Below are 15000 nucleotides of genomic sequence, written 5' to 3' on the forward strand. Positions count from 1 at the left end.
GCCAAATGCGCGCACACAGGCAGCCTGCTGTCACCATGGACCGATTTCTGCCATTAAACATTATCTAATTTGCCCGGCTACGCTTTTGCATAACACTCGTCTTTCTGCTAGGTAGCGTTGCTTCAAAGTTTTCCACTTGCTGCAGAGGTTTTGACACGGCTATCGAACCTTACTTACCAAACTTATTTTCCGCTCCTTTTCCAAGGGATAATATGGGTCACATGACGTGCAAATGCGAAAAATGTGTTTCCATTACACTTTTGCGATAAACTTCTATATCGACACGTCTGAAAAACCACCTCATGAGAGCGAAAAAACTTTTTGCGATATTTGGGAGGTTTTTCGAAATTCACGTGTTTCCATTACCCACTTTCTATTGCGATATATAGATTTTGCGCATTTCTGAGAGTAATGGAAACACGACTAGAGACAGAGACAGAGAGACCAGACGATGAAGACATGTATGTGGCGAAGGGCTTCAGACAGGTCCAGAGAAGGATGGATGGAGAGATAGGGAGAGAGTGGCAGTGTGTATCTTCTCCCCCATGAGGCCTAACCTCCATAAGCGACAGAGAGCCCGGGGGGGGGGGGGGGGTACCAGCCTCTCTGCCCTCTGGTCTCTCTCTCACCTCCACACACACCTGGGGGGGGGGTACCAGCCTCTCTGCCCTCTGGTCTCTCTCTCACCTCCACACACACCTCACATGCAGGCTGTCTCATGGAGAACAGCCTCGCAGCACGTGGCTATTTCATCCACCGCTGGCTGCAGTATGAGGGGGTAATGAGCCGACTAATTCCCACTCCTCAGGCAGGACTGTGGGTTCCTCCGCTGGGGGAGAACTGTTCTGCTGAACGCTTTGCTCTCCTCAGGCAGGACTGTGGGTTCCTCCGCTGGGGGAGAACTGTTCTGCTGAACGCTTTGCTCTCCTCAGGCAGGACTGTGGGTTCCTCCGCTGGGGGAGAACTGTTCTGCTGAACGCTTTGCTCTCCTCAGGCAGGACTGTGGGTTCCTCCACTGGGGGAGAACTGTTCTGCTGAACGCTTTGCTCTCCTCAGGCAGGACTGTGGGTTCCTCCACTGGGGGAGAACTGTTCTGCTGAACGCTTTGCTCTCCTCAGGCAGGACTGTGGGTTCCTCCACTGGGGGAGAACTGTTCTGCTGAACGCTTTGCTCTCCTCAGGCAGGACTGTGGGTTCCTCCGCTGGGGGAGAACTGTTCTGCTGAACGCTTTGCTCTCCTCAGGCAGGACTGTGGGTTCCTCCGCTGGGGGAGAACTGTTCTGCTGAACGCTTTGCTCTCCTCAGGCAGGACTGTGGGTTCCTCCGCTGGGGGAGAACTGTTCTGCTGAACGCTTTGCTCTCCTCAGGCAGGACTGTGGGTTCCTCCACTGGGGGAGAACTGTTCTGCTGAACGCTTTGCTCTCCTCAGGCAGGACTGTGGGTTCCTCCGCTGGGGGAGAACTGTTCTGCTGAACGCTTTGCTCTCCTCAGGCAGGACTGTGGGTTCCTCCGCTGGGGGAGAACTGTTCTGCTGAACGCTTTGCTCTCCTCAGGCAGGACTGTGGGTTCCTCCGCTGGGGGAGAACTGTTCTGCTGAACGCTTTGCTCTCCTCAGGCAGGACTGTGGGTTCCTCCGCTGGGGGAGAACTGTTCTGCTGAACGCTTTGCTCTCCTCAGGCAGGACTGTGGGTTCCTCCGCTGGGGGAGAACTGTTCTGCTGAACGCTTTGCTCTCCTCAGGCAGGACTGTGGGTTCCTCCGCTGGGGGAGAACTGTTCTGCTGAACGCTTTGCTCTCCTCAGGCAGGACTGTGGGTTCCTCCGCTGGGGGAGAACTGTTCTGCTGAACGCTTTGCTCTCCTCAGGCAGGACTGTGGGTTCCTCCGCTGGGGGAGAACTGTTCTGCTGAACGCTTTGCTCTCCTCAGGCAGGACTGTGGGTTCCTCCGCTGGGGGAGAACTGTTCTGCTGAACGCTTTGCTCTCCTCAGGCAGGACTGTGGGTTCCTCCGCTGGGGGAGAACTGTTCTGCTGAACGCTTTGCTCTCCTCAGGCAGGACTGTGGGTTCCTCCGCTGGGGGAGAACTGTTCTGCTGAACGCTTTGCTCTCCTCAGGCAGGACTGTGGGTTCCTCCGCTGGGGGAGAACTGTTCTGCTGAACGCTTTGCTCTCCTCAGGCAGGACTGTGGGTTCCTCCGCTGGGGGAGAACTGTTCTGCTGAACGCTTTGCTCTCCTCAGGCAGGACTGTGGGTTCCTCCGCTGGGGGAGAACTGTTCTGCTGAACGCTTTGCTCTCCTCAGGCAGGACTGTGGGTTCCTCCGCTGGGGGAGAACTGTTCTGCTGAACGCTTTGCTCTCCTCAAGCAGGACTGTGGGTTCCTCCGCTGGGGGAGAACTGTTCTGCTGAACGCTTTGCTCTCCTCAGGCAGGACTGTGGGTTCCTCCGCTGGGGGAGAACTGTTCTGCTGAACGCTTTGCTCTCCTCAGGCAGGACTGTGGGTTCCTCCGCTGGGGGAGAACTGTTCTGCTGAACGCTTTGCTCTCCTCAGGCAGGACTGTGGGTTCCTCCGCTGGGGGAGAACTGTTCTGCTGAACGCTTTGCTCTCCTCAGGCAGGACTGTGGGTTCCTCCGCTGGGGGAGAACTGTTCTGCTGAACGCTTTGCTCTCCTCAGGCAGGACTGTGGGTTCCTCCGCTGGGGGAGAACTGTTCTGCTGAACGCTTTGCTCTCCTCAGGCAGGACTGTGGGTTCCTCCGCTGGGGGAGAACTGTTCTGCTGAACGCTTTGCTCTCCTCAGGCAGGACTGTGGGTTCCTCCGCTGGGGGAGAACTGTTCTGCTGAACGCTTTGCTCTCCTCAGGCAGGACTGTGGGTTCCTCCGCTGGGGGAGAACTGTTCTGCTGAACGCTTTGCTCTCCTCGTTATGGGAGCGAGCAGGGCACTGCTGGGGAACCGGTGTGTTTTATGCGGGCACTCGTGGTCGGAGTGGTGTCCAGAGGACGCGTCCATCAGGGAGGAAGAGGTTCAGTGTGATAGGGGGACTGCTTCTGCGGAGGCCGTGTGTGAAGATGGGAATGGCTCCTCCAGGCGTGGTTAGGTAGAGTGATGGTGAAGGAGCAGGAAGTCCAAAGCAATTTGTCTCAAAACTGTGATGTTCAGTTACGCTGCATCAACAAAGCTGTTTGTGTGTCAGGTTTTCTTCACCTTCTCCAAAGGACCAAAAATGAGATGTTGAAACTTCTGAATACTCTTAGGCCGTGTGTCCATATAGCTTCGTCTTCTGACAGTTAAACCCTGGAAGTGCGCTGGGGGAGCGCTGATCCCAGCGCACAATATGCAATCAAGCAGATTGAAAATAACGTTAGGAAGCTACAAGCTAGCTTGATAGCTGACAGCTAATAAGCAACACACGTTCCTGTGACAAAAGCACAACACTCACCAGAAATATTAAAGCGCAAATTATGCTCGAGCGAAATCGCCGGCGCTGACCGCGAGGGGGTCACCGCAGCTGGCCGTCCTGTCGGCGCAGCTCGGCGGAGGGGGCGTGCAGCTCCTCGAAAATGTGACTCCGCGGCGTCAGCTCCTTGTTGTGAGGAATGAGGAAATGCCATTTCCTCATTTAACAGTGCTTGTCCCTCATCTAGCAAAGCCTTCTGCAGGCTCACCGGAATGACTTTTGAAATGGAGGGACAATAAAATGTCCCCCCACCGACATGATTGCAAGTTCTTGGTAAACAACACGATAACGTTTTGGACGTGTACCGCAGCCAACGCGCCGAGTTAACGTTTGACTATGCACCGTCTGGCTGTCGCCACTTGGCGGCGGCAAGGCTCCAAGTCGAGGCTGCACATAACCCTGTCAGCACCTCAAGTGTCGAGCCAATCTGCTCCCATAACTGAGCCTTTCTGTCTCTGTTGTGATAGTTTCTCCATAAAGTTATAATAATAGTATAATAGTAATATTAATATATATATATATATATATTATAATAGTATAATAATAGTTAATATAATAAATAGTTTCTCTTCAACAGACCAGACGCCATCATTGATTGGCTCATTTACAGCACTTACAGTAGCAGGAGTTGGAGCTTCTGTCAGTCAGGTTTCTGTGCCTTTGGATAAATATATATATATATATATATATATATATATATATATAATATAAATCCTTATTTTGTCAAGAACCCAATTAAGCGCAGCAGTCCATTTCAAAATACAAATTTCAACGTGGCCCCTCAAATCCTCTCAGCGTGTTTGATTAGGCGTGACGTGCTGCGTCATGTGTGATTAGGCGTGACGTGCTGCGTTGTGGTTGTGCCTCTACTTGCCCAGGTGTCGGGGAACGGCCAGCTGCACGTGGAGAAGGCCCTGAAGCTGTTCGGCCAGCTCATCAACAACAAGCTGTTCCTGCTCACCTTCATCAGGACGCTGGAGATGCAGCGCTCCTTCTCCATGAGGGACCGCGGCAACGTGGCCTCGCTCATCATGACGGCGCTGCAGGGGCGCCTGGAGTACGCCACCGACGTCCTCAAACACCTGCTGTCAGACCTGATCGACCGGAACCTGGAGAGCAAGAACCACCCCAAGCTGCTGCTGCGCAGGTGAGTCAGCACTGCCTCGCACACACACGCGCATGCACACACACACGCACACACACAGACACACACACACAAACACACACGCACGCACGCACACACACACACACACGCACAAACACACACACACACGCACACGCACGCACACACACATACACACACATACACACAGACAGACAGACAGACACACACACACAAACACAAACACACACAAACACACGCACACACACACACACACACACACACACACACACGCACAGAGTGGATGAGATTAAAAATGGTGGTTAAACTTAACTTAAACTTAAATTTAACTGAGAACTTTTGTGAAGAAGTTCCTGTTTACATTTTGAAATGATTGACTTGAAGTCTCATAACGCTCATAGACACACATGCACAACAACAACACTGTGTGTAGTCTCATAACGCTCATAGACACACATGCACAACAACAACACTGTGTGTAGTCTCATAACGCTCATAGACACACATGCACAACAACAACACTGTGTGTAGTCTCATAACGCTCATAGACACACATGCACAACAACAACACTGTGTGTAGTCTCATAACGCTCATAGACACACATGCACAACAACAACACTGTGTGTAGTCTCATAACGCTCATAGACACACATGCACAACAACAACACTGTGTGTAGTCTCATAACGCTCATAGACACACATGCACAACAACAACACTGTGTGTAGTCTCATAACGCTCATAGACACACATGCACAACAACAACACTGTGTGTAGTCTCATAACGCTCATAGACACACATGCACAACAACAACACTGTGTGTAGTCTCATAACGCTCATAGACACACATGCACAACAACAACACTGTGTGCTGCTCTGCAGAAAAGTTGGAGAAAAGTTTTCAATTAAATTTGATTCATTTCAATCAAAAACAACTACTGGTATTGTAATATATATGCACCTTTGCCCAGAGGATACAGTAACATTGACAGCATTGAAAGAATGTATTTGCATATGCACTCCTCTGCTGTACGCTGTAGGTGGATGTTGAATCTGCTGATAGCTATAGACAGATGGATGGAGTTTGGCACTGTGTGTGTGTGTGTGTGTGTGTGTGTGTGTGTGTGTGTGTGTGTGTGTGTGTGTGTGTGTGTGTTGATGCATACTGATTCTCCCCTGTGCTCCACATCTATACAGTCCACACAGTCTGCCTGCTAATGACTATGTTGTTCACTGCAGGAGGACTATCTACATTTTCTGTACAATCCCCCCATTCTCTCTCTCTGTCTCTCTCTCTCCCTCTCTCTCTCCCTCTCTGTCTCTCTCCCTCTCTCTCTCTCCCTCTCTCTCCCCCTCTCTCTCTCTCTCTCTCTCCCTATATATCTCTCTCTCTCCCTCTCTCTCTCCCTCTCTCCCTCCCTCTGTCTCCCCCTCTGTCCCCCCCCCCCCCTCTCTCTCTCTCAATGCCAGTGTCAGTCTCACTTATCCTCCAGGCTCGGTCTCCTTATAAAACATTCAGCAGTGGTTCTTAACTTTCCTCTCTCTCTGTCTCCAGTGTACTTTGTTTTCCGGGGGACTTGGGACTGTGTGTGTGTGTGTGTGTGTGTGTGTGTGTGTGTGTGTGTGTGTGTGTGTGTGTGTGTGTGTGTGTGTACTTCTGAGCACATGATGTGAGTCAGAGAGAGAGAGAGAGAGAGAGGGAGGCGGCTGCTATCCTGTACTTTCAAACTGTGGCGTCATTCTGATGTTCATTTACCTAATGAAGAGTCAAGTGATTGTAAATAAATCCTAGAGAGACGAGAGAGCGTGCAAACACACGAAACGGAGACTGAACGACGGAGTGGACTCAGGCGGCGCAGTCGGTAGCGCTGTTGCCTCACAGTTAGAAGGTCCTGAGTTCGATTCTCGCCTGGGACACTGTGAGCGCTGTGGTTGTGTTCCCCCCCATATCTTCAGTGCCTACTGCCCAGGTGGGGTATCTCGTCGTAAGGGCCTTTCTGTCTGTGTGGAGTTTGCATGTTCTCCCCGTGCTCTCCCAGGGGGGTTCCTCCGTATATAACCCCCCCCCCCCCACTAAAAACATGCAGAAGATCAGATCGTCATCGTCATCCGACCAGTGACGACAACACCCGAAGTTGGTCCCCGGGCGCTGTACGAGAAAGCGACCACTGCTCCTGGCCTGCCCCCCGGAGGAAAGGACATGCCTGGATGGGTTAAATGCAGAGGACACTTTTCACCGGCCACCATCAGCATGAGTGTGTTGTGGCCGCATGCATGTGTTGTGGTGTTCGTGTGACAATAAAAGACGGGCTTGTCCCGTTACGAGAGAGGAGATAGACAGCGACAAAATGGACCTGGATGAAGCTGTTATGTCACATGACAGCTTGACCCCGCGTCACATGACAGCTTGACCCCGTGTCACATGACAGCTTGACCCCGCGTCTGCCCCAAGTTTTCATTATCTCCCTTCTGTTAGGAGAGGTCCTCAGGTCCTGTCGTTGCAGTCTGGAGGGATCAATGTCCTAGAGTTTTTACATTGTAATCCAGATTTCTTCAGGAGAATTGAAGAGATTATGGATTTGACTTGGCTCTTTGCTGCTGTTGTCTTGTTTAGAGAAAAGCCCAGCGTATGTGAAACAGTCAGATTGAGCAGGTCTCTGTGTGGTTAATTGTGTTTGGTTGTCGGGGGTTGTGTTTTGTCGCTCAGCTGACTCCTCCTCAGTTTATTATAACGTATAACAGGATCTATTCTTTAGGATAAGACGCCCCTCTGTGCTAACGCTAATGAATTAGCAGCGTGTCAACGCATCCCTGTGTTTTTCACCATGTTAAGCTGTGTGTGTGTGTGTGTGTGTGTGTGTGACAGTGCACTGTGTGTGTGTCTGTGTGTGTGTGTGCATGTGTGTGTGTGTGTGTGTGTGTATGTATGTGTGTGTGTGTGTGTGACAGTGCACTGTGTGTGTGTCTGTGTGTGTGTGTGTGTGTATGTGTGTGTGTGTGTGTGTGTGTGTGTGTGTGTGTGTGTGTGTGTGTGCCTCTCTCTGAGAAGAGCTTTGTTCTAAAATGAGCTCATCATCCATCATTTAAAAAGTGACAGCTACTCCAACAAAATGATTGATGCACAAAATGAAAACAAGTTATTGTACTTTCTAAAGGAGAGCAGGTACACAGATAATGGATGATACTCCAGGTACTCCTCAGAGTACACAGTACATGTACACAGTACACATGTGTTCCCTGGTTCACAGTACTCAGAGTACACAGTACATGTGTTCCCTGGTTCACAGTACCCTGTAGAGTACTGCAAGAATGAGTCCTGAAACCAGGAAGTTCACATCGCCTGGCTGGTTCCCTGGTCTGGAAGTCTAGACGAGGGATCAGCCGAGCAGCATTTTGGTCAACAACCCGCGTCACTGGGTGGCAACGCCATGGAACCCTATGGAGCCTGAGTTTGAGCATCTGACTCTAGCCGGCTGACCCTGTTTACAATTTAAAAACTGCGACAGTTCACACAACCTTAAGACGACATGCATATATTATACATCTTGAGCTAATTCTGCTCTCACTCAGAATGGAAGCGATGTGATGTCTAGTTTTTGAGATATTAACGTTTGTTTGGCACAACTCATACTACAGTCGTTAACTGTAGTGGGTTTCTGCGTGGCAGTGACCTCACGCTGATTCATCCTATAGGATTTCTGCGTGGGGATTTTGGTTAGATGCCTGAAATAAGGTCTGTGGTTCACAAATTTTATAAAACTTTTTATGTTTTGTTATGTTTCACATTTTCACAATTAAAACTAATGTTAAATAAAGTTTGACTGAGCTCCATCTAAATGGTCAAATGGCCATCTGCTCGCCACCCAGGCACTTACATATTATGTACTTAACTAACTTAACATAACTAACTATCCTGTGTGCACAACATTGTGAGACTAAGCTCAAACTGACACCCCAAACACCTACAATCTGCTTCAGAAAAAATGATATGAATGTTTGTTTATTAACTGGCCCCTGGCCTCCTGTCATTTTGCAAGAGTGGCCCTCGGGCAAAGCAAGTTGAGTTTACCTGAGGTACAGCATCTAAACATCTGGCCTGAGGTACAGCATGCAAACATCTGGCTGCAGGGTGAGTTTACCTGAGGTACAGCATCTAAACATCTGGCTGCAGGTTGAGTTTACCTGAGGTACAGCATCTAAACATCTGGCTGCAGGTTGAGTTTACCTGAGGTACAGCATCTAAACATCTGGCTGCAGGTTGAGTTTACCTGAGGTACAGCATCTAAACATCTGGCTGCAGGTTGAGTTTACCTGAGGTACAGCATCTAAACATCTGGCCTGAGGTATAGCATCTAAACATCTGGCTGCAGGGTGAGTTTACCTGAGGTACAGCATCTAAACATCTGGCTGCAGGTTGAGTTTACCTGAGGTACAGCATCTAAACATCTGGCTGCAGGTTGAGTTTACCTGAGGTACAGCATCTAAACATCTGGCTGCAGGGTGAGTTTACCTGAGGTACAGCATCTAAACATCTGGCTGCAGGGTGAGTTTACCTGAGGTACAGCATCTAAACATCTGGCTGCAGGGTGAGTTTACCTGAGGTACAGCATCTAAACATCTGGCTGCAGGGTGAGTTTACCTGAGGTACAGCATCTAAACATTTGGCTGCAGGGTGAGTTTACCTGAGGTACAGCATCTAAACATCTGGCTGCAGGGTGAGTTTACCTGAGGTACAGCATCTAAACATCTGGCTGCAAGTTGAGTTTACCTGAGGTACAGCATCTAAACATCTGGCTGCAGGTTGAGTTTACCTGAGGTACAGCATCTAAACATCTGGCTGCAGGGTGAGTTTACCTGAGGTACAGCATCTAAACATCTGGCTGCAGGGTGAGTTTACCTGAGGTACAGCATCTAAACATCTGGCTGCAGAGTGAGTTTACCTGAGGTACAGCATCTAAACATCTGGCTGCAGGGTGAGTTTACCTGAGGTACAGCATCTAAACATCTGACTGCAGAGTGAGTTTACCTGAGGTACAGCATGCAAACATCTGGCTGCAGGGTGAGTTTACCTGAGGTACAGCATCTAAACATCTGGCTGCAGGGTGAGTTTACCTGAGGTACAGCATCTAAACATCTGGCTGCAGGGTGAGTTTACCTGAGGTACAGCATGCAAACATCTGGCTGCAGGGTGAGTTTACCTGAGGTACAGCATCTAAACATCTGGCTGCAGGTTGAGTTTACCTGAGGTACAGCATCTAAACATCTGGCTGCAGGTTGAGTTTACCTGAGGTACAGCATCTAAACATCTGGCTGCAGGGTGAGTTTACCTGAGGTACAGCATCTAAACATCTGGCTGCAGGGTGAGTTTACCTGAGGTACAGCATCTAAACATCTGGCTGCAGGGTGAGTTTACCTGAGGTACAGCATCTAAACATCTGGCTGCAGGGTGAGTTTACCTGAGGTACAGCATCTAAACATCTGGCTGCAGGGTGAGTTTACCTGAGGTACAGCATCTAAACATCTGGCTGCAGGGTGAGTTTACCTGAGGTACAGCATCTAAACATCTGGCTGCAGGGTGAAGCCATGTCGGCTGTATTGGAATGCGGTGTACTACAAGTAGCCTAGCGGCGCTGCTCGCTCTCTAAGTTGTGCTGCGTATGAATTATTGGTAAGCGTTGCTGCTCCCCAGGCAGGGTTTACATGGCGGGGGGGGGGGGGGGCGGAGAGAGAGCCCACGTACAGGAAGGGGCTCTCCGGGTCACTCAACCCACTTCCTGCTTCTCATCCATATTCCAGCAGGTTGAGAGTGCATCCTGAAGAGGATCTTCTCCGCCTGCTCGGCTGTCATGGAACGCTTCCCTCTGGAGGGGAGCATGATGTCCATGAGCTGAGCTGGCGTCCTCCACCTTTTAGGAGGAAGCCATTATCACACAGGCAGCGCACACCAACATACACAGGCAGCGCACACCAACACACACAGGCAGCGCACACCAACACACACAGGCAGCGCACACCAACACACACAGGCAGCGCACACAACACACACAGGCAGCGCACACCAACACACACAGGCAGCGCACACCAACACACACAGGCAGCGCACACCAACACACACAGGCAGCGCACACCAACACACACAGGCAGCGCACACCAACACACACAGGCAGCGCACACCAACACACACAGGCAGCGCACACCAACACACACAGGCAGCGCACACCAACACACACAGGCAGCGCACACCAACACACACAGGCAGCGCACACCAACACACACAGGCAGCGCACACCAACACACACAGGCAGCGCACACCAACACACACAGGCAGCGCACACCAACACACACAGGCAGCGCACACCAACACACACAGGCAGCACACACCAACACACACAGGCAGCAGCACACACCAACATACAGAAATAGTTCCATCTGTCTGGATGTTCCAGCCTGTCCTTCTCAAGCTCTCTGGCTGTCCTTTAGTATTCATGTCAGGGTCATGCCTACAATGGCCCCGCTCCTGATTGTTTATTGACTTGAAATGGCATGTCATATTTGCAGAGTGTGTGTGTGTGTGTGTGTGTGTGAGTTTGTGTGTGTCTGTCTGTGATTGAGTGTGAGTGTGAGTGTGTGTGTGTGTGTGTGTCTGTGTGTGTGTGTCTGTGTGTGTGTGTGTGCATGTGTGTGTGTGTGTGTGAGAGAGAGAGGAAGTGAGTGTAGTTGGGTGTGAAAGGGACAGAGGGAGGTTGTGACAAGGCAGCAGTGTGGTGCGATGTGGCCGCTCCAACGAGGTGGGAGGTGGGAGGTGGGAGGTGAGAGGTGGTCGGGGTGGTCGGTGAGGAGGTGGAGAGGTGGGGAGGGGCCGGGGGTTGGGTAGGTGGAGAGGTGGAGAGGTGGGAGGTGGAGAGGTGGTGGGGGCTTAATTATTGAGCCCGGTTCCTGCAGTGAGTTCCGTAGAGGAAGATGGAGCACCATGCCAGCGCTCGCCTGGCCAGAGAGGGAGGAGAGGAGGAGAGGAGAGATGAGGAGAGGACAGAGGAGAGGAGGAGAGGACAGATGAGAGGGAGGAGAGGAGGAGAGGACAGATGAGAGGGAGGAGAGAAGGAGAGGAGTAAGAAGAATAAGAATCTGTAGAATTACAACTGTGAGATAATGATAATAATAGAGCCAATGAAAGAGGTAGTAGAGGAGAGTGTGGGGATGAGATGGGACACAGTCATGTGTTGCTATAGGACCCCTCACAGTACACTATTCATGCATTAGTATTTGCAGTACTGAACCTCTCCACTGAGAGGTTCCCGGGTCGACACCGTATCATAAATCTGGACGTAGCCACTGTGACATCATCGTGACATCACTGTGACATCATCCATTGGTTTGTTGACTCCTGTTTTGAAGCTGGAGTTTGGCATTTTGAGCGTCGCCATCTTGGTTATGTGGAGCCAGAAGCAGCTAGCGTGAGACCAGGGGTTTGAGACCAGGGGTTTGGCCACCTGCTATTGGTCCGTGATCGGCGTGAGACCAGGGGTTTGGCCACCTGCTATTGGTCCGTGATCGGCGCGCTGCGTCATCACGGGACCAGCAGCCTGTCAATCACGCCCCAAAGCATAGATACACTGCGTAACGCGTCATCATTCAGAAACCACGCCCAAGACGGGGGAAAACAGAACCCCCCCTCCAATCCTGGCGTTCTCCTATGTCACGTGCATGGTTGCGTGTTGCACCAAAATATCATATATACGGAAGATGAACACTCCAACTTACTTCCTTGACAGCTAGATCCACATTTTTCTTCTCGCCAATTCTCAATGGCTTCCTTGTTTTGCTCAGGAGTACAAAAAAACTTTAACTGGCGATTTTTTACATGTGTTGTCTGCGCAGTCCACCACACAACAACTTTTAGCTATGTTCAATTAAAGGAAAATGACGCTGGTGTGTGGAAATAAACAGAGCTTTTCCCCTGTGATGGGCGTGGCCTATTTCATGCAGTGTCTCTATAGTGTACTTTATCGTCTATTTGACTCTAAAAGGGGACCATACTTTACTAAATGAACATGATGCCGTGTTGAAGAAGACTTGAAACTAGAGATTGAGACCATAAACTCGTTAAGAAAGTGATTACTGAGCTACAGTCATACATCAGTAGAGAAGTAGGGTCATTTTCCCATTGACTTCCATGCAATCAGACTCCTCTTTGCAGCCAGTGGAGCCGCGCCCTGCAGGCCATTAGAAAGTATGCAGCAAGTTTTAAGGCACTTCCGTATTGGCTTCATTCATCACAAGCACTTCTGTATTGGCTTCATTCATCACAAACGGCGCTACCCCCTTGGCAGCACATTGAGGATGCTGCATGGGCACTCTCTCTCTGATTAAAGCTGTGTGTCTCTCTGCCCTGTCCCTCACCGACACACACACACACACACACACACACACACACACACACACACACAGACCTCAGCTAACCTGTTGTTTGTGTATTCCCCTCACAGGCCCCTCTGTCCCTCATTAGCTAGATAAGCGGTGCCTGCTCTGTTTCATATTTGAGTGTTTAATGGCTGATGCACCTTCTGGGCTTTATTGGAAAAGATAATATTAGATGTTTGGCCTATATCAGTGTTACACTCCACTCTGTCCACGATATGGCTGTAATCATTTGTGATCATTTGTGATTTTTGATAGGAAGCACTGAGGAACATGTCCACCTGTTTTGATGCGAATTTTTAATTTGCGCATAAAAAAACTGAGTGGAAACGCTGCCTAATTCGCAAAAACCTCCAAATATCGCAAAAAAGTTTTCACGCTTGAGGGAGGCGGAGAAGTCGGGTGTATCGATAAAAGGAAAATGCCAAACGTGCGGTGGAAACAGTTTAAGCGATATTCCGTTGTCTCTCCATTCAAAAACAACACAGTTTGCCTTGATCGCTGCAAAACATGACATGCCGTGTGTAGCCTCCACACAATAGGGCTACACACGGTAAATAATGGTACGCGCAGCACAATACCCGCCGTGGTAAACAGAAGAAGACTGGGATATTAACTTTAAGGCGACTCACTTCTAGACTTGAATGAAATTGTATTCACTTACTATCTGCTCCGTGGATTACCATTTTACAATTTCGGAGCCGAAATTGTAACATAGCAACGTTGGTCCACAAACGTTGCTAATTTACAATTTTTTTGGGAGATCGGGTTGGGATTATAACGTTAGTTTGCCGAGTCGCACCTGGTAATCCAGAAATGGCGTTATGGTACCTTTGTCTACTTGTAGATCATCAAGAAACTTTAAATGAATAACGCTAGATGTGTTTAACACAGCTGTATATCGGGTCTAGAAGCTGATCAGCAGCTCAGACAGCCTCAAACACGAGGTGAATGACAGCTCTATAATTCGCAAAATAGCAGTGGATGGAAATGCGCATTATTTCGGATTTTATTTTGCCGACTTTCTGAAAATTTGATTAAAAGTTGCGATACATTTGGATGGAAACCCAGCTATAGTCACCTGGCTTGCATTGCTAAAAATAGATTAAACAAAAAATAGCAACATTTGATTTCTTCACTCATATTGTTACTAATGTGTTACACTGTAACACATTAGTAACAATATGAGTGTAACAGTTACAGTATGGCTAAAAGCACAATATGTCCATATATGCTGGAGGGCTGATGTCAATGTGACTTTGCAGCACTTTACTGTAATGTGATTAGTTCATAAATATGCATCTAAAAGTCGTATTTATTAGAATTTCTGTTCCTACGCAAAACAAAACAAAGTGGAATGGACTAAAATGATAGATGATTTAATGAAAATGCATGATGTGAATAGCCTCTAGGCAGCATTAAGCAGGAGGGAAACAACAAAACCACACTCATTTATTTGGGGAAATTGAGAATGATTAGAGAGCATACAGCACAGGCAGCAGACACTGACTCACATTTGCGATATGACTATAATATATTATATATATATATAATATAATGATGGGCTGATGTGTTTGAATGCCGGAGGGCAGTGTGTGGGGTTCAGTGGCACGTGCTGCAAAACAACCCAACTTTATACCCCATTACACCATACATCCACGATGCTGTACCAATCCAGAGAGAACAAATAATATCTTTCAGCATCTTAGCATTTTATGTAGCAACGGTATGATATATTCACTCCGTTAAGTTCTTGGAATCACATTTGAAGGGTGCACTCAGCTTCTTCTGAGGCAGTCTTTTCAAAGAAGCTGTGATCTCTTCGCTATTTAAAGTCGAGATGCCTTCCGCTCCCTTTGTCTTGATAGGGAACGCAGACACTTACATTCCGCTAAAAGCTTTTTCAAAGTTCTGAGAATGTGTTTGATTTTCTCCTTTTCCGACGTGCTCGTCTCTGCCTCAGTGGAGGCCACGCTGCTCCACCTCATTGTGTTTGGATTGCATTCGC

General features: G+C 49.2%; 1 protein-coding gene across 1 annotated transcript in view; it reads left to right on the forward strand.

Annotated features, from left to right (window-relative positions):
- plxna2 (plexin A2) overlaps window positions 1–15000 on the forward strand; it is a gene marked incomplete at its 5' end in the record, with an annotated part of 155546 nt that overhangs the window by 119200 nt on the left and 21346 nt on the right. Inside the window, one exon of the mRNA XM_083656475.1 lies at window positions 4330–4598. Within this exon, the coding sequence (XP_083512601.1) occupies window positions 4330–4598 (269 nt within the window). The remainder of the gene's footprint in view (window positions 1–4329; window positions 4599–15000) is intronic.

Source organism: Poromitra crassiceps (assembly GCF_964638095.1).
Source record: "Poromitra crassiceps genome assembly, chromosome: 20".
NCBI lineage: Eukaryota > Metazoa > Chordata > Actinopteri > Beryciformes > Melamphaidae > Poromitra > Poromitra crassiceps.